The sequence below is a fragment of the Lampetra fluviatilis genome, chromosome 2 (genome assembly GCF_964198595.1).
Source record: "Lampetra fluviatilis chromosome 2, kcLamFluv1.1, whole genome shotgun sequence".
Classification (NCBI taxonomy): Eukaryota; Metazoa; Chordata; class Hyperoartia; order Petromyzontiformes; family Petromyzontidae; genus Lampetra; species Lampetra fluviatilis.
The window spans coordinates 22,748,449-22,762,908 of NC_136276.1; the positions used below are offsets into that span (position 1 = coordinate 22,748,449).

General features: G+C 41.3%; 1 protein-coding gene across 3 annotated transcripts in view; it reads right to left on the reverse strand.

The window, feature by feature from the left end:
* Positions 1-14,460, reverse strand: part of LOC144944264 (E3 ubiquitin-protein ligase rnf213-alpha-like) — a 142,034-nt gene that overhangs the window by 62,206 nt on the left and 65,368 nt on the right. For all 3 annotated transcript variants that reach the window (XM_078872297.1, XM_078872288.1, XM_078872279.1), the window contains 7 exons: positions 10,052-10,217; positions 9,483-9,700; positions 7,673-7,813; positions 6,751-6,948; positions 3,999-5,511; positions 3,572-3,765; positions 2,920-3,069 (listed from right to left, as the gene is read on the reverse strand). In XM_078872297.1, the coding sequence (XP_078728423.1) occupies positions 2,920-3,069; positions 3,572-3,765; positions 3,999-5,511; positions 6,751-6,948; positions 7,673-7,813; positions 9,483-9,700; positions 10,052-10,217 (2,580 nt within the window). The remainder of the gene's footprint in view (positions 1-2,919; positions 3,070-3,571; positions 3,766-3,998; positions 5,512-6,750; positions 6,949-7,672; positions 7,814-9,482; positions 9,701-10,051; positions 10,218-14,460) is intronic.

Consider the following 14,460-nt stretch of genomic DNA (forward strand, 5'->3'; position numbering starts at 1 on the left):
ACAATACAACACCTCCTTCCTGCCTTATAACTAAATTACCACCTGAATTAACATTTTTCACAAGCATTGTTATGAATATCACCTCCATTTTAAAAGCTACTTTTTGTTTTTTTATCCAGTTTACTAGCAATAACATACAATAGCTATGGTGGTAGTAGAATTGTTGTTGCAGTAAATTTAGTTTTGATTTGAAGCTTTTCTGACTGCAGGAATACATATTCTCTGGTTATTTCAGTAAAGTCACGTAGGTAGAAAAAATTATAAACGAAACACGACGTTTCGGTCGCAACCCAAGCGTCCGTCATCAGGTGAGAAAATGATCTGCTGTTGTGGCTTTATATAGGCACGGGAGGGGGGGAAGGGGAGGGGAGTTTTGTAGAGTCGTAGCTGCAGGAGTTCACGGGGAAAGGGTTTGTGGCATGCAGGGTCGAGTGGAGCTGGAGAAATTATGTCAATGAGCTTGAATTCGTAACCGAAAAAAAAAAACTAAAACGGCATGGGTGGGTGAGTGAAAATCACAGCAGTTAAAACTTTGTGGTTTATCACGTTCTTCCAATGATTGCTCAATCTGAATCCATCTTCTTGATTAAAGTTTTGTCTGTGTTTGTATATCTGGATGGCTTCATGAACAAATATCTGATGGTAGCCTGAGGGTTTTCAGAGCACCTTGGTCTTGGAGAAAACAATGTCATGTGTGCCCACAGCGTTGAAACAATGATCCGCCACCGCCGAGGTGTTGGTTCTATCGTGTTAAAATCCGCTTTGTATTCGCGAACCCGGTCTGAGACATGTCGCTTGGTTTCACCAATGTAACTGCTGCCGCAGACACAACTCGGCTTATAGATACCAGGACATTGCATGTCCAGAATCGCATCATTCACCGATGGGATCAAATCACGGATTTTGTGTACTGTAATTGAACCGAACTTAGATCTTGTGTTTGTTCAAGATTTTGGAAATCCTTTTGGTAACCCCTGCTATGTATGGTAAGGTGATGGTTTTAATTAGCTCCTCAGATGGTTCTCTACCTATGGTTGGGGATGCAGCTTTGCGGATTGTGCGGTCAGAATATCCATTCCTCCTGAAAGCCTGGCGTACGTGCTCAAGCTCACTGGCTAGGTGGTGCTGGTCGGAGATGCAACGAACCCCTATTGTGTAGTGTTTTGATTAGGAAATTCTTCTGGGATGGATGGTGGTGGGAGTCAGGCTCTGGATAGGAATCCGTGTGGGTGGCTTTCCTATAGACAGAGTGTCCCAACGAGCCATCAGGTCTCTTCTCGATCAAAACATCCAGGAATGGTAACTTACCATAATTTTTCACTTTCATGGTGAATTTGATAGATGGGTGTATGGAACTGATGTGGTTGAGAAATTGTTATAGTGCCGTCAGGCCATGTGGCCAGATCACGAACGTGTCATCTACGTATCTCTTCCACAAGGAAGGACGTCGGGTGGATGTCTGGATGGCATCTGTCACAAATTTCTCCATGAAAATATTCGCGACCACTGGTGATAGGGAAGAGCCCATTGTTTGTAGAAAGTACCATTTCAGGTGAAGTGTTGGTACAGCAGTGCCTTACCAACGAACAAACCCTCCCCCCTCTCCCCCCGTGAACTCCTGCAGCCACGACTCTACAAAACTCCCCCCCCCTTCCCCCCCCCCCTCCTGTGCCTATATAAAGCCACAACAGCAGATCATTTTCTCACTTCATGACGGACGCTTGGTTTGCAACCGCAACGTCGTGTTTATTTTATTATGTTTTCTATCTACGTGACTTTACCGAAAGAACCAGAGAGTTTGCAGTAAATTATCAATCGTTTTTTTTTTCTTTCAGTGGTGATTGATTGTTGTGGGAATCGTAGTTGTGGTGGGTTATCGGTGTGGTAATTGTGGTTGTTGCTGTGGAAAGTTGTGGTTGCAATGCAGCTGTAGTAAATTGTCATTATATGTTTATACATAGTAGTATTTTTTATACGAGTTATAGTTAATTGTCATAGTATTTATATTGGTTGTGATTGGAGTATATTACCTGTATTTGTACTTTGTGCAGTTACATTGTTCATCTAGTATGGAAGTGTCTCTTCAGTGTTAGTTGTATTTATGGCACAGTGATTGCATGTGCGATTGCAGTAGTCTTTTATTATTATTATAGTATTGTAGTAAGTATTATTGTACAGAACTGTGAACTGCATGTGAGGAATGGCTTGTGTGGCTGTGGTGCATTCCCTCTTCAGCTTTACATCTTTGGCAACCCGCACTGAACAGCATGGCGACGTATGGTCAAAGACATACCCTCCTGCCTGTCGCACACAAACAAACCCTCAGCCCAAGAACCTCTGATTCCACCAGTGAAGCAGCAGAGGGTGCTAAGAGTCTCTGTGTATCGACAGGAACACCTTTTGAAGTTGGCCATTGCTATGTACAACATGTGAATCAAACCTTCTTGAATTGGATTTTTAAAAAAGAGAAATATTGAGAGAGTTTGACTAAAATGAGAAAGAAAATGCGAAAACGCCATACATTTAAAACATTATTTTTGTTATTATTTGCAATAAAAATATTACAACACACACGGTTCTCATTGTTGGTTGACTAGCAGTGTAATGATTGAATTTATGTAATTTATAGTAAAAACAATTCCCACTAAATAGAGCACGGGCGCAACTGTTAAATGATTCAAATGTCTACTACGGTAGCTGTGTGATTCCCTCTGTGTTAAGTGTTTCAGGGGGTGCTGCTGGCTGGATTGTGTTTGATAGCACAGAAATAGAACAAGTAGAGAAACATTGCCAATAGAGATGCACAGCAGGTGAGAGAGATGTTTCCAGTGGGAGTGAAGTAAAGAAAAGGAGATCAGCTAGATCTGTTATTGTAACAGCAAAGAGCATCCCTCATGGTATAATTTTTATTAAACCCACCTGGTCTACCAATTCTTTGGTTGGATGCCAGTCCAGGTACTCTACAACGTAGACATCAGACTTCTTGCATCTCCACACTCGGCCATCCATAGATTGCAGATGTCCCAAAACGAAGAGACGCATTAACAGCGTGTCAAACCCCTTCTTCACCTGTTGAGAAGAGGGGGCGTATTGGGTCAGCATCGATGCTGTGTTCACATTGATCTGATGCAAAACTCAGCAACTATGTTCATCCCTCTGGTAATTCAAACTGAAAATTCACATCAACATCCACCGCAAGTATAGAAAATAATGTAACACATTTTATTCCTATGTCTTTAACATTCATGTCATATTCTTTGGGTCTTTTGGTAAAGCCACATCTACGTGGCTTTACCGAAAGACCCAAAGAATATTAATTCCTGCAGTCATGAAAGCTTTAAGTCAAGATTCATGTCATATTTACACCGACTTCTGTATTATACAATTTCTATCAATGTGGCTTTTTTACTTTAACAGTCCCTTGAAAGCACTACTGAATGTGCAGCAACATGAGGTGTATGGCTAGCAGAGATAATTTCCATGTCTGCAAAATCGGAATGTGAACACAGTAACAAAACACAAACGTGGATATGGAGACACATGTGGCCCAAATGGTGTTTGGATTCCTCACCCCTGGTGTGACATCGACGTGGAAAACACGGGGAGTACAGTCTGACGGATTGTCCTGGCGTGTCAAAAATGTCTCCACAAGAAATGTCTCATCAATCTTGGAGTCCATGAGTCGTACAGTTACATAATCCATGTTTGGGTTGTTTAGCAAGTCCTCAGAATGTTTTACCAATTTTTGCACAAATAATGACTTCCCTGTAAACGAAACACAAGCAACACTTAAAATTAGCAGATGCAATTAAAGCTGATTGCAACCATTACGAACCTTGTTGATTACTTTATTTCTGACCAGTTCAACCATTTAGTAATGGCTGAGATTTGGGCAACCCTTTGATTAATTTGCCCGGTTTTATAGATGGTAATGCGTAAAGCTGAGCGCTTTGGTTGTAAAATATAATAGTGTGAGCTCAGATCATTTAAAGCCTTACCTACTCCAGCACGCTTGGATGACACCAGGCTGATGTTGCGCCTATCTGGAAAAACACTAGCCGTTCCTTGTGGAACAATACAATGAGACTTAAGATAAGCTTTGAAATCGCTGTCTGTGAATGACAGAGTGGTGCTGATCCTGAAGCTGTCAAAAGTTGTGGGAAGGTGGCTGTGTTCTCGCTCAGAGCTACAAAATATAGCCAACTTGTAGTCGGCCGTGTTTTCCAAACTATTGAAGCACGTCAGGAACTTGGCAGCAACCTCATAGGTGAGCTGGTCTGCATTTGCTAGGCAATATATCTTGCTATTGTGTACGTCCTTTGTCATTACTCTCCTCAAGAATATCTCGCATTCCTCCGCCATTGTTTCTGGTGAGCAGATTAGGACTTCATCATAACTTGGAAGTGGCTGATTCTTGGAAACAATGTAGAAGTGAAGAATGTGAGTGTATATCTCAGCTTCTGGGCAAACAATGAGGTTTGGTTTTCCTATCAGGAATCCTTGTGGAATTTCCCTTTGGATCCTCGTTGTTTCCATTTCCATGAGAAAGTCAAGTGCTGTCCCTAAAATATCTAAACTCAAATACTCTTCACATATCAAGTTAGACAGGTTTTTTTCATAGATATTCCAAATAAGTTTTACTTTCTGCTCACATCCCACAGATTTCCAGTCAAGCATTTGCTCAAACTCCTCTTGGGTTTTGCGCTTCAATGTTGAGAACTTCACATCCACATCATAAAATGATGGGTGGGGAACATCGTTTAGTGATGTGTGGTGCAGCTGTGGATTATGCCAAGTATCATCAAATTCCTGACAGAGTCTGTTGACAGTAGAATTATCATCCATCGAATTGGCAAATACGAAACCAAGCAGGACAGTCTCATCTACTGCTCCACAATGCTGGATCGCTGCTTTTGCATGTTTCTCAGGTATCCCTTGCTCTGTGAGATTGTTCAATAACTGTTTAATCTGTTCAGCTTTATCCTTCATGTCTTCCTCCTTTCGGGTGTTTTCCTCAATGACTTCTTCTGATGGTGGCTGGGTGAGAGTTTTCTCTGTTGGTTCACTTTCTTTCTTGCGGATTAAATCAATCGCTCTCTTTAATGCAAGAGTTACATGGTCACCCGTGCACTCTGACTTGATGAAGGAGAGCATGGTGAGACTTTGTGGGTCCGACTGCTGTGTCTTGAGTAAATCAGCTAGCTTGGAGCACAGTGAAACCAGTTGCTCTGAAGTGTACCAGTTTAGGTGGCTGAACTCTGTCCTCTTCTGGTTTGTATACTGCTGCCACTGATCCAGACAGCCCTCCATGCCCCTACATAGCTCCTTCAGCTCACCAATCACCGGACGGAATCCTTGCACATTTAGACCCAGTGCTGGGAAATCCACGTCCACACTAACTTTCCGATTTTGATCGCAATATACCAGGGCATTCCAACCTCTAAACAACACATTTCCAGCATTGTACAGTTGAATGTATGCCTTGCCCAGACGAGTGACGCCATCAAACAACTGCAGACAAAAAACAGAATGAAAAGTTCAGGAGGAAAATTTGCAGTTAAGAATTCCGTAAAATCTGCATAAGACTGTTTAATAATTTTGTACTTATTTAGCATTAAGCCTAAATGCATTTTCACCTGAACCCTTAAATTTGACCACATTCCCCCAATACTAAAATCCCTCCACTTGCTCCCAATTTGGTGAAGGCAGACCAGGATCAGAATTATGAAATAAAGAGCAAGAGCAGGGTGGAGTGCTTTTGGAAAATGTAATTTTATAATGAAATGCAAAATACCATTGTGCCTAAATAATACATTTTTCAACCGATGCATATTACCTGTCATGACATGGTTCAGAAACTCGCAAAAATATGCAAAGAATCTTAAAAGTAAATAAAGAATCACGGGGAAATGCACGCTGGGAATAACACTGAGAGACAGAGCAACCCATGGATATGAGAGCAAACACAAATTGTACACATCTTGTTAACTGCTAAGAAAAGTAAGTGGGCTTGAGCAGGACACATCATGATAAGGGATTATAGCTGATGGACAAGACTAATTGAGGATTGGCAACCCAAGGAAGGAACACTCCCGAGAAGATGACCACCACAGAGATGGAGTGATGAGATCAGCGCATAAGCAGAAGCGAGATGGTTTCTGGCATCACAGTATTGAGAGATGCCAATGACACGGGAAGGCTTTCATCCAACAGTTAACAGAATGTAGCTGATGATTAAAAAATTATGTGAAAAGGGGCAAACGACAATAAAAGTTATGTAAAATTATTACAATAAGTCCTCATGCGTAGATGCGGTTCCTGAAAAGTCCCGCGTTAAGTGAAAAATGCATTTAGCGAAAACAATTTCCCCATAAAGAATGTAATGACAAAGTTTGGCGAGATATGATGTACCATGCACATGCAGTGAGATCGCAGGATTAATAACTGAGGGCACGCCGCTGTATTACTGTATAATTCCGCATACCGTATCATACCACTCAGCCACGCAGTTTAAGAAAGATTGTCGTCCACCAATCAGAAACCGCATCCATAACGGTGCACGTTCTGTATTATAACGGAGCGCGTTCCGCGTTGTGCGAAAAATGTTTCCTAATGGAGGAACCGCGTTATTGCAAAAAAGCATTTGGTGAACACGAGTTAATCGAGGACTTGGCATGCTTCAGCATGGTTCGTTGTTAAAAATAACCGTGGGACACAGAATGAATGCTTCGCTGAGCACGGGATCTTTACCTCGAGGAAGCGGTCCACCTCCTCCTTGCCTTGCTCTGCCTTGCCAGCAATGAGCATCAGCTTGTTCTGAAGTTCCTCCAAATTCTCGAGGCTGTACGTCCTCATCACCTCATCCTGTTCCCTATCACTGCCTTTCCCATCATGGTTGCATTCGTTGTCCTGGACACATTTCAGCCTGACTATGGACTTCAGTGTAAGCTGTGGGGAAATATAATGCATGTTCACGGGAAAACGTTACGATAATGAACAATTTGAAGCGTCTATTGTTTCGCACTCCTAGAATCAACAAAATGTTGGATTAGAGTTCAGCTACTCAGCAAAATTCCCATGATATCCAATGGTATACGATGACACACAGCGATAAGTTCAATATAATTAAACTTTCAGTACATTATTAACATGAAACGTATTTACACAAGTTGTAACTTAAATGTAACTTTTCCACGAAATATGTTTTTGTCATGTAATCTTCAAACTTTCTACCTAGACGTGACACAATTGTTATTTAATTCTTATGTTTTGACCGTGAAACAAATATAACTATTAGGATAAATGTGAAAAACATCAGAAACAAAATAAATAAGGAGAACGTCTCCTTTACATATCTGTCCTTTACATAAAACATTCTAAGTATTTGTTTAGCACATCCCAATTTCAGCAGCATTGGTTCAACAAAAACAAACTCTGGGCCAGTTTTTTGTACGAAATCTCATCAGCAGTCAGCCTTGTTTAAACCAGTGTTGAACTGGCAGATACTTAGAGGCAATGGTGCTATTTTACAAATGGCTCAGTTCAGCAGCATTGAGAGGGATAATATCTGTGTATTTAGTTCCTTAACACATTATTAATGTTTAACATTGTGAGAGCATTTCCCACTGCACCCATGAAGATGAAAATGAGGTTTATGAAATGCATAGGATACCTTCCCCTGCTCAGAACAATGTTCAATGTGAAAGATGCCCTTCTGGTTGATGGTTTTCGCCTGCACAAAGGATGACCTCTCCACTGAACCATGGGCCTCATGGACAGCTTGCAGCCACTCTTTATTTGCACAAGAATCAATCTGTAAAGCAGTAAGAACACCAGTTTAACACGCAGGCTTTCGCGACCAAAATTATCCCTAATAGAGGTGTTTGGGTGAGATTGCGTAAATATAAATGTGTCGTTAAAGCCATCACCACCCAACACAGCCAATTAGTCAGGTTTGTCACGGAAACAAAATATGCCAATTCATTACTAGTACAGCACACCAATGTGTTGGAGAGTAAACCCACAAAATGTACAATTGGAGTACGACGTTTCGCCAGGAATTACAACTAGCATCATCAGGCGACAGTTATCGCATGATCATGCTGGCGAAACGTCGTGCTCGAATTGATCTAACCGAAAAACCTCTCAGGAAGAACACCGTTAAAAAGCACTTATCATTTTACAAGTGTTCTTTCACATATTAAACTTTTTTCTAAACGGTGGGTTTAAAAATAAACGTAAGTTCCAAATGTAGTACTGACATTAGGGGTAGGGACATGGCCTAGCAGTACCACGTTCGTGCTCATCCACTTGTTGCAGAGCTTCATGGTAAGAATCCGGCAGGCTTTCCTGGTTATTATTGCAGGTGTATTAACCTTAACATATTCACCGGCTGCTTCACCGCAGACATGAAAGATTCCCTGATGTCAGTCAAAACGAGGAGGCCATTGTGTGCTAGTGCCATGGTCCAAATTTTCTGCTATTCAGTTGGGATTACACGCAGAAACCATCACCCCCTACTGCAAAAACTTGGAGGGACCCTCCTGAAAAGGTCATGAGGCTCAGTGAGGCTTTCTTGGGAAAACAAGGGTAATAATAGTTACAGCTAAAATGCAGATGCATTGCACAAAGCTGTTAATCAGTGGGATGTGTGCATTACAGATAAATAGGAGGAATATCTATGATATTTTTACATTTGAGCCAATCCCGTGATGGCCAACATTTGCCTGTTTCTGTTTCCCGCTCCCCACTTGGAGACACCTGCATGCCGTGTGACGTCATGTGCCATGTGACGTCACCTGATGAAACATTATTTATCATTATCAACCTTGATCAATCCACTGCTGTATAAATGCCACCTCAGGCCTCCACCACCCCCCACAGACTGCTATGAAACAATCCACCAAGCACCTGGATACAAGCTAATTAAATCGATCCATCTCTTCGGAGGATGTCCTCTCAGGGACATTGCCTGCCTTGGCTGCCACTCGGTCCTTCTTAACCACCGGCCATCATCCCTTGTTGTGATCCGTCAAGCCCAAGCCCCACTCACTTTGATGAACAGTTTTGAATGTCACTAACCTGAGTATATTCTCTAATCCACGTCTTACTAACTGTTTCTCAATACAATTCCAAGAGAACATCTCCTCATGCTTCCTTGGATACTTTTCAATGTTTGTTCTATATATTTTATGCATGGCTGTTTATGAACCATAGCGCAGAAAGTAATACACCTTAATAACAATACAATAATTCCAAGATAAAGTCATGTTGGAAATCACTAACAAAACCATGCATACGCAACGTTTCTTCCTCGTTTGAGGTTTGATTAAACGCCGGGCACAGTGCTATAAGGAAGGGCTGATAAAAATATATTGAAGTACAGTACCCTGCATCTCATCTGTTAGCATTGTAACACAAGATAAATACAGAGATTGTGGGGTTTAAAAATCACGTAACTTATAAAGAAAGTTTAGACTCACCAGCTTTCGGGGAATATTGCAATCGGTATCCATTGTGGCCTGCAGCTGCTGGAGGGCCTCCAGGAGCTCATCAATGCCCACATCTGCCTCAAGTTCGTACAGCAAGGGTGCATAACCCAGCACGGCATCGTGGAAGATCTTCACCTTGTCAATGTCCATGTCATTTTCACCAGCCGAAATGGAAGCCAAGTCAACAAAGACTTTCAATTCCTTAACATCTGCAACGTTAATATTTAGAATAAATGTTCAGCAAATACCATCTGCACACTTACAAAAGGAAAACGTTGTTTTTTTGGGGAATTTATGCATTGGCTTTATTCCTATTTGAGGGTGGTCCAGATGTTAATGTGGCCACAATATAATTCTCTAAAATTTACTATAGAACAGAAACGAATATGCAAAGGCACAACATTTAGGGGTCAATGAATTGGGGGTCACAAGACAAAAACCTGTAGATTTCAATGCAGCTCAAAAGTGTATTTTCTATACGAGTATAAAATATATATTTGTTCCCCAAAATTGGTGCCTCTTAGTCTATTCAAGGATTGTTCATTGTGTCCTAAACTTACTCTTTACAGTCTCTTTAATCCATGCGATAAATAGTTTTTCACTGCATTTGCAGAAAGCATCCGAACTTTGCTGTAAATTATTATTGAGTCCTTTTAGAATGTCTTTTGTTTTAACAAGATCTTCATTTATGGATTTGAGAGGATTTTTTCTGAATGTTTCCTGATCCTGCAAGACATTATAGTTTGTGAACATACCATACATTGATAGACATCAGAAAAAACTATACATTGCTTAAAATTTCCCAAAATCTAGCCAAAATATACTTTTAGTTTACTCTATGTAAAGTAATGCAGTTATGTGCAAAGCATATGTGGAAATCTCTCTTATCTTAAGATAATAATAGAAATAGATAGCAAAAGTCCCTTTCTCAATTTAACGACGATCAATCATTGCATGCAGACCATGATAGCATATATTTTCTGACATGCAATACCCCGGTGTCTACAAACTAAGTTGTGTCTGCAGTAGCAGTTACATTGGGAAAACGAAACGACATGGCTCGGACCATGTTCACGAACACAAGGCAGATTTGAAACACGGCAGAACCAATACCTCTGCCATAGCTGTTCACTGCTAGAACACTGTGGGCTCACGCGACATTGTTTTTTCCGGGACCAAGGTACTCTGCAAACCTTCGGGCTACCATCAAAGATTTGTTTATGAAGCCATCCAGATATATAAACACAGACACACTTAAACCGAGAAGATGGGTACAAATTGAGCAATCATTGTGGAAGGACGTTATGAACCAGGTAAAGCCTTACTTAACTGGTTGTTGATGTTTCCTTCCTACCTGCCATTGTCAGCAGTTATTTCTGACTCTCTGAGTTACATTACCAATTCACATTACCAAGTTAAATGTCTTTATATTAACGGGCTAAATGTCTCACTAACAAAGCCAACGTTGCCCCTTTCTCTCGATGTGGCGGTGGCTCTCGTTTTTTGTAGCAGACTATAACTGGCTGTGATGTTGTTGTGTGTGTCTCTCTCTCTGTGTGTGTCTCTTTGTGTGTGTGTGTGTCTCTCGGTTTTGTGTGTGATTCCTGCAGTCACGAAAGCTTCAAATCAAGATTGAACAGCCTCTAAGGGGAGGATTTCCACACAACTCAGATATGACTTCAACCGAGAAGATGGATGCAAATTTTTGCAATCTTTGGAAGGACGTGATCAACCAGGTAAAGTGTTAACTGTTGTGTTAGCCGACTCTCTGAGTTGCATTACATTTCAAAATTTGTTAAGTCTGATATCTGAGCTTCCTTTTCCTTTTCTCTCTCTCACCTAAGCCCTCTTTGAATTTCACCCCCACCCTCTCGCCAGTTATGGCCTCCCCTCCCTCTCCCCTCTCAGATCTATATAATGCCTTGTCACGACGGCATGCTTCTCTCTCTCACCTGAAGACGATTGCTTGTTGTTGCGATCGAAACGTCGTGATCTATTTTAGTTTCCTATCTACGTGACTTTACTGAAAGAATTAGTAGTATTAGTAAGATATCAGTTACACCATGGAATCAATATCATCATACGTTTTTATGAATGACAACTCGGATAAGTAATGATGCTTTGAAGAAGGGTTGTTAAAATAAGTGTAGTGTAATAGCGCCAGCTGGTGGACAGCGGCAACTGTGGTGGATAGACAGTACACACGCCGGTGAGCGTGTGCATGGGTGTGTTGGCAGGGTGGAGGAACTGGGGCAAGGGTCACGGAGGACCCCATCTGGAAGCCCCTGGAACCTGCTAGTGGGTTCGAGAAGGGAGACGTGGGCAGGGCGGAGCCAGGCCGCGCTGGTAAGATAAAAAGAGCAGAGAGCGGGAGCTCGAGGCTGCCGGTTCTGGGATTGGATTCGTCTCGTCATTGCTTTCGTCTCATCGTCGTCGTCGCTGCCGTCTTCGCTTGATATTGCGCTGCCAGATAGTTGTTGGCTGTCTCAATCAGCGCCGTCAGTGTTAGACGGCTAGTGTTGTGTATAGGCGAGGCTAAGCGACTGTAGAGAGTGTGCAGGCGAGACTGTGAATGTTCTAAATAAAAGAAGGTGCCTCCTACAAACCTCGTCTCCGAATAACTGACACTACATAAGTATAAAATCAGGTACACATAGATTCATCTTCTTGGTTCTTTCGGTAAAGTCACGTAGAATGGAAATAATAAAATAATAAAATTAAACATTATAAAATAATTATCACGACGTTTCGGCCACAACGCAAGCAGCCGTCCTCAGGTGAAGAACAAGTCTGTCGAGACGACAGAGTCTGAATGACACACCCCAGGCTTGGAGCGTATATTTAAGCTGGGAGGGAGGAGGAAGAGCGCCTTGACAAAATAATTTGCATATCAATAGAAATTTTATCATATTAATGGAAAATGCAGATATGCGATTAGTACTACTTGTGAAGTGCGTAGGAGGTTTGGCGAGGGGTTTAAAGTTATGTTTTGCCCGTGCATTATGCAGGATTAGCAGCATCAAAGGGAGGGGATAGGGGGAAACATTAATAAAGGGAAGGAATGTTAATAGTCTGTAGCTGCAGTAACTAAACCACCACGTAAACAACTGAAGTATAAACTGCATAGTATCATCAGTATACTAAATATACTCTCCAATAAGCTGAGCTACTAACAGTAAGTAATACATTACAATTCTATGTCGCAAAAAATATAATATGCTTCCAGCTAAACTTTATTCTCTTACATCACACGGGTCTCCGTGTCAATGGGTGAGTCGTGGGGTCAATGGTACAGTGTATAATAACAAATAGTATAGTATTTATATGCTTAATACAATGTACAAAGTAATATATAGTATCGTAATTGTATAGTAAACATATAGCAGTGTGATACACATTAGGGTGGGTAGAATAATACATAGTGTTATATTAAAATGTATAAGGTTTATAGCAATACAATATATAATTTAATGTTGGGTTTGTCTATGGCAGTATATAGTACGGTGTATGCTCGTGTGATGTAAGAGAATAAAGTTTAGATGGAAGCATATTATATAATTTTTACGATGTAGAATTGTAATGTATTACTTGCTGTTAGTAACTCAGCTTATTGTAGAGTATAGTAAGTATACTGATGATGCTATGCAGTTTATACCTTAGTTTTTTATGTAGTTTATACTTTAGTTTTCTACGTGGTTGTTTAGTAACTGCAGCTACATACTATTAACATTCCTTTCCTTTGTTAATGCTACTCCCTGCACCCTCCCTTGGTGCTGTTGATCCTGCATAATGCATGGGTATAATATGAATTTGAAACCGCCCCCGCCCACCTCCTACGCATTTCCCTTGAATATGCTTAATTCCTCTTGATATGCACATTCCTTTTTGTTAAGGCGCTCTTCTCCCACCTCCAACTCAGCTTATATATAAGCTCCTAACTTGGCATTGTCTCATTCTTCACCTGAAGACGGCTGATTGCGTTGTAGCCGAAACGTCGTGAGAATTAGTTTATTTTAATATATTTAATTTTTATTATTTTATTACTTCCCTTCTACGTGACTTTACCGAAAGAACCAAGAAGATGTACCTTATACATTGTATTAAACATTACACTTTTATACTATTTATTATTATACAATCTGCTATACAATATACCATTGACCATCACGTGAAAGGTAGTATGAGGAAGCAACGAAATGTCAATGGGAGAGTGGTGGTAGGAGACTTGCAGCGGAGCAAAGAATCCATTCCCTGCGGAGAATACAAGATATATAGTCAATGCCAATGAGTGGACTGCGGTCTGAAAGTCACCGTAAACGTGAACACACTCAGTTAAGATCCGAAATGGTTTATTACGTCCTTCCAATGATTGCTGAGCCAGAATCCATCTTTTCGGTTGAAACGGTCTCTGTGTTTGTTTATGTGGATCGCCTCTTGAACGAATCTCTCATGGTAGCCAGATGGCTTGCAGAGAACCTCTGTCTTGGAGAAGTCAATATCATGTGAGCCCACTGAATTGTAACAGTGATCTGCCACGACTGAGGTGTTTGTCCTACCGTGTTTCAAGTCTGCTTTATGTTCACGGATGCGGTCCGAGACATGTCGTTTAGTTTCTCCAATGTTACTGCTACCACAGAGGCAACTTAGTTTGTAGACGCCAGGGTACTGTATGTCTGGAACCACATCTTTTACAGACGGGCCCAGATCACGGATTTTATGTACTGTGTTGATTCGGACCTGGATCTTGTGTTTATCAGGATTTTGGAGATCTTTTTTGTGACCCCAGCAAAGTAGGGTAAGGTGATGGTTTTGAAAGGCTCCTCAACAGGATCCTTCTTGATGGTTGGAATGATGGCTTTGCGGATTGTGTAGGCGGAGTAACAATTAGCCCTAAGAGCTTGGCATACGTGTTTGAGTTCACTGGCAATGTGTTCCTGGTCGGAGATGCATTGGGCTCTATGGTATAGAG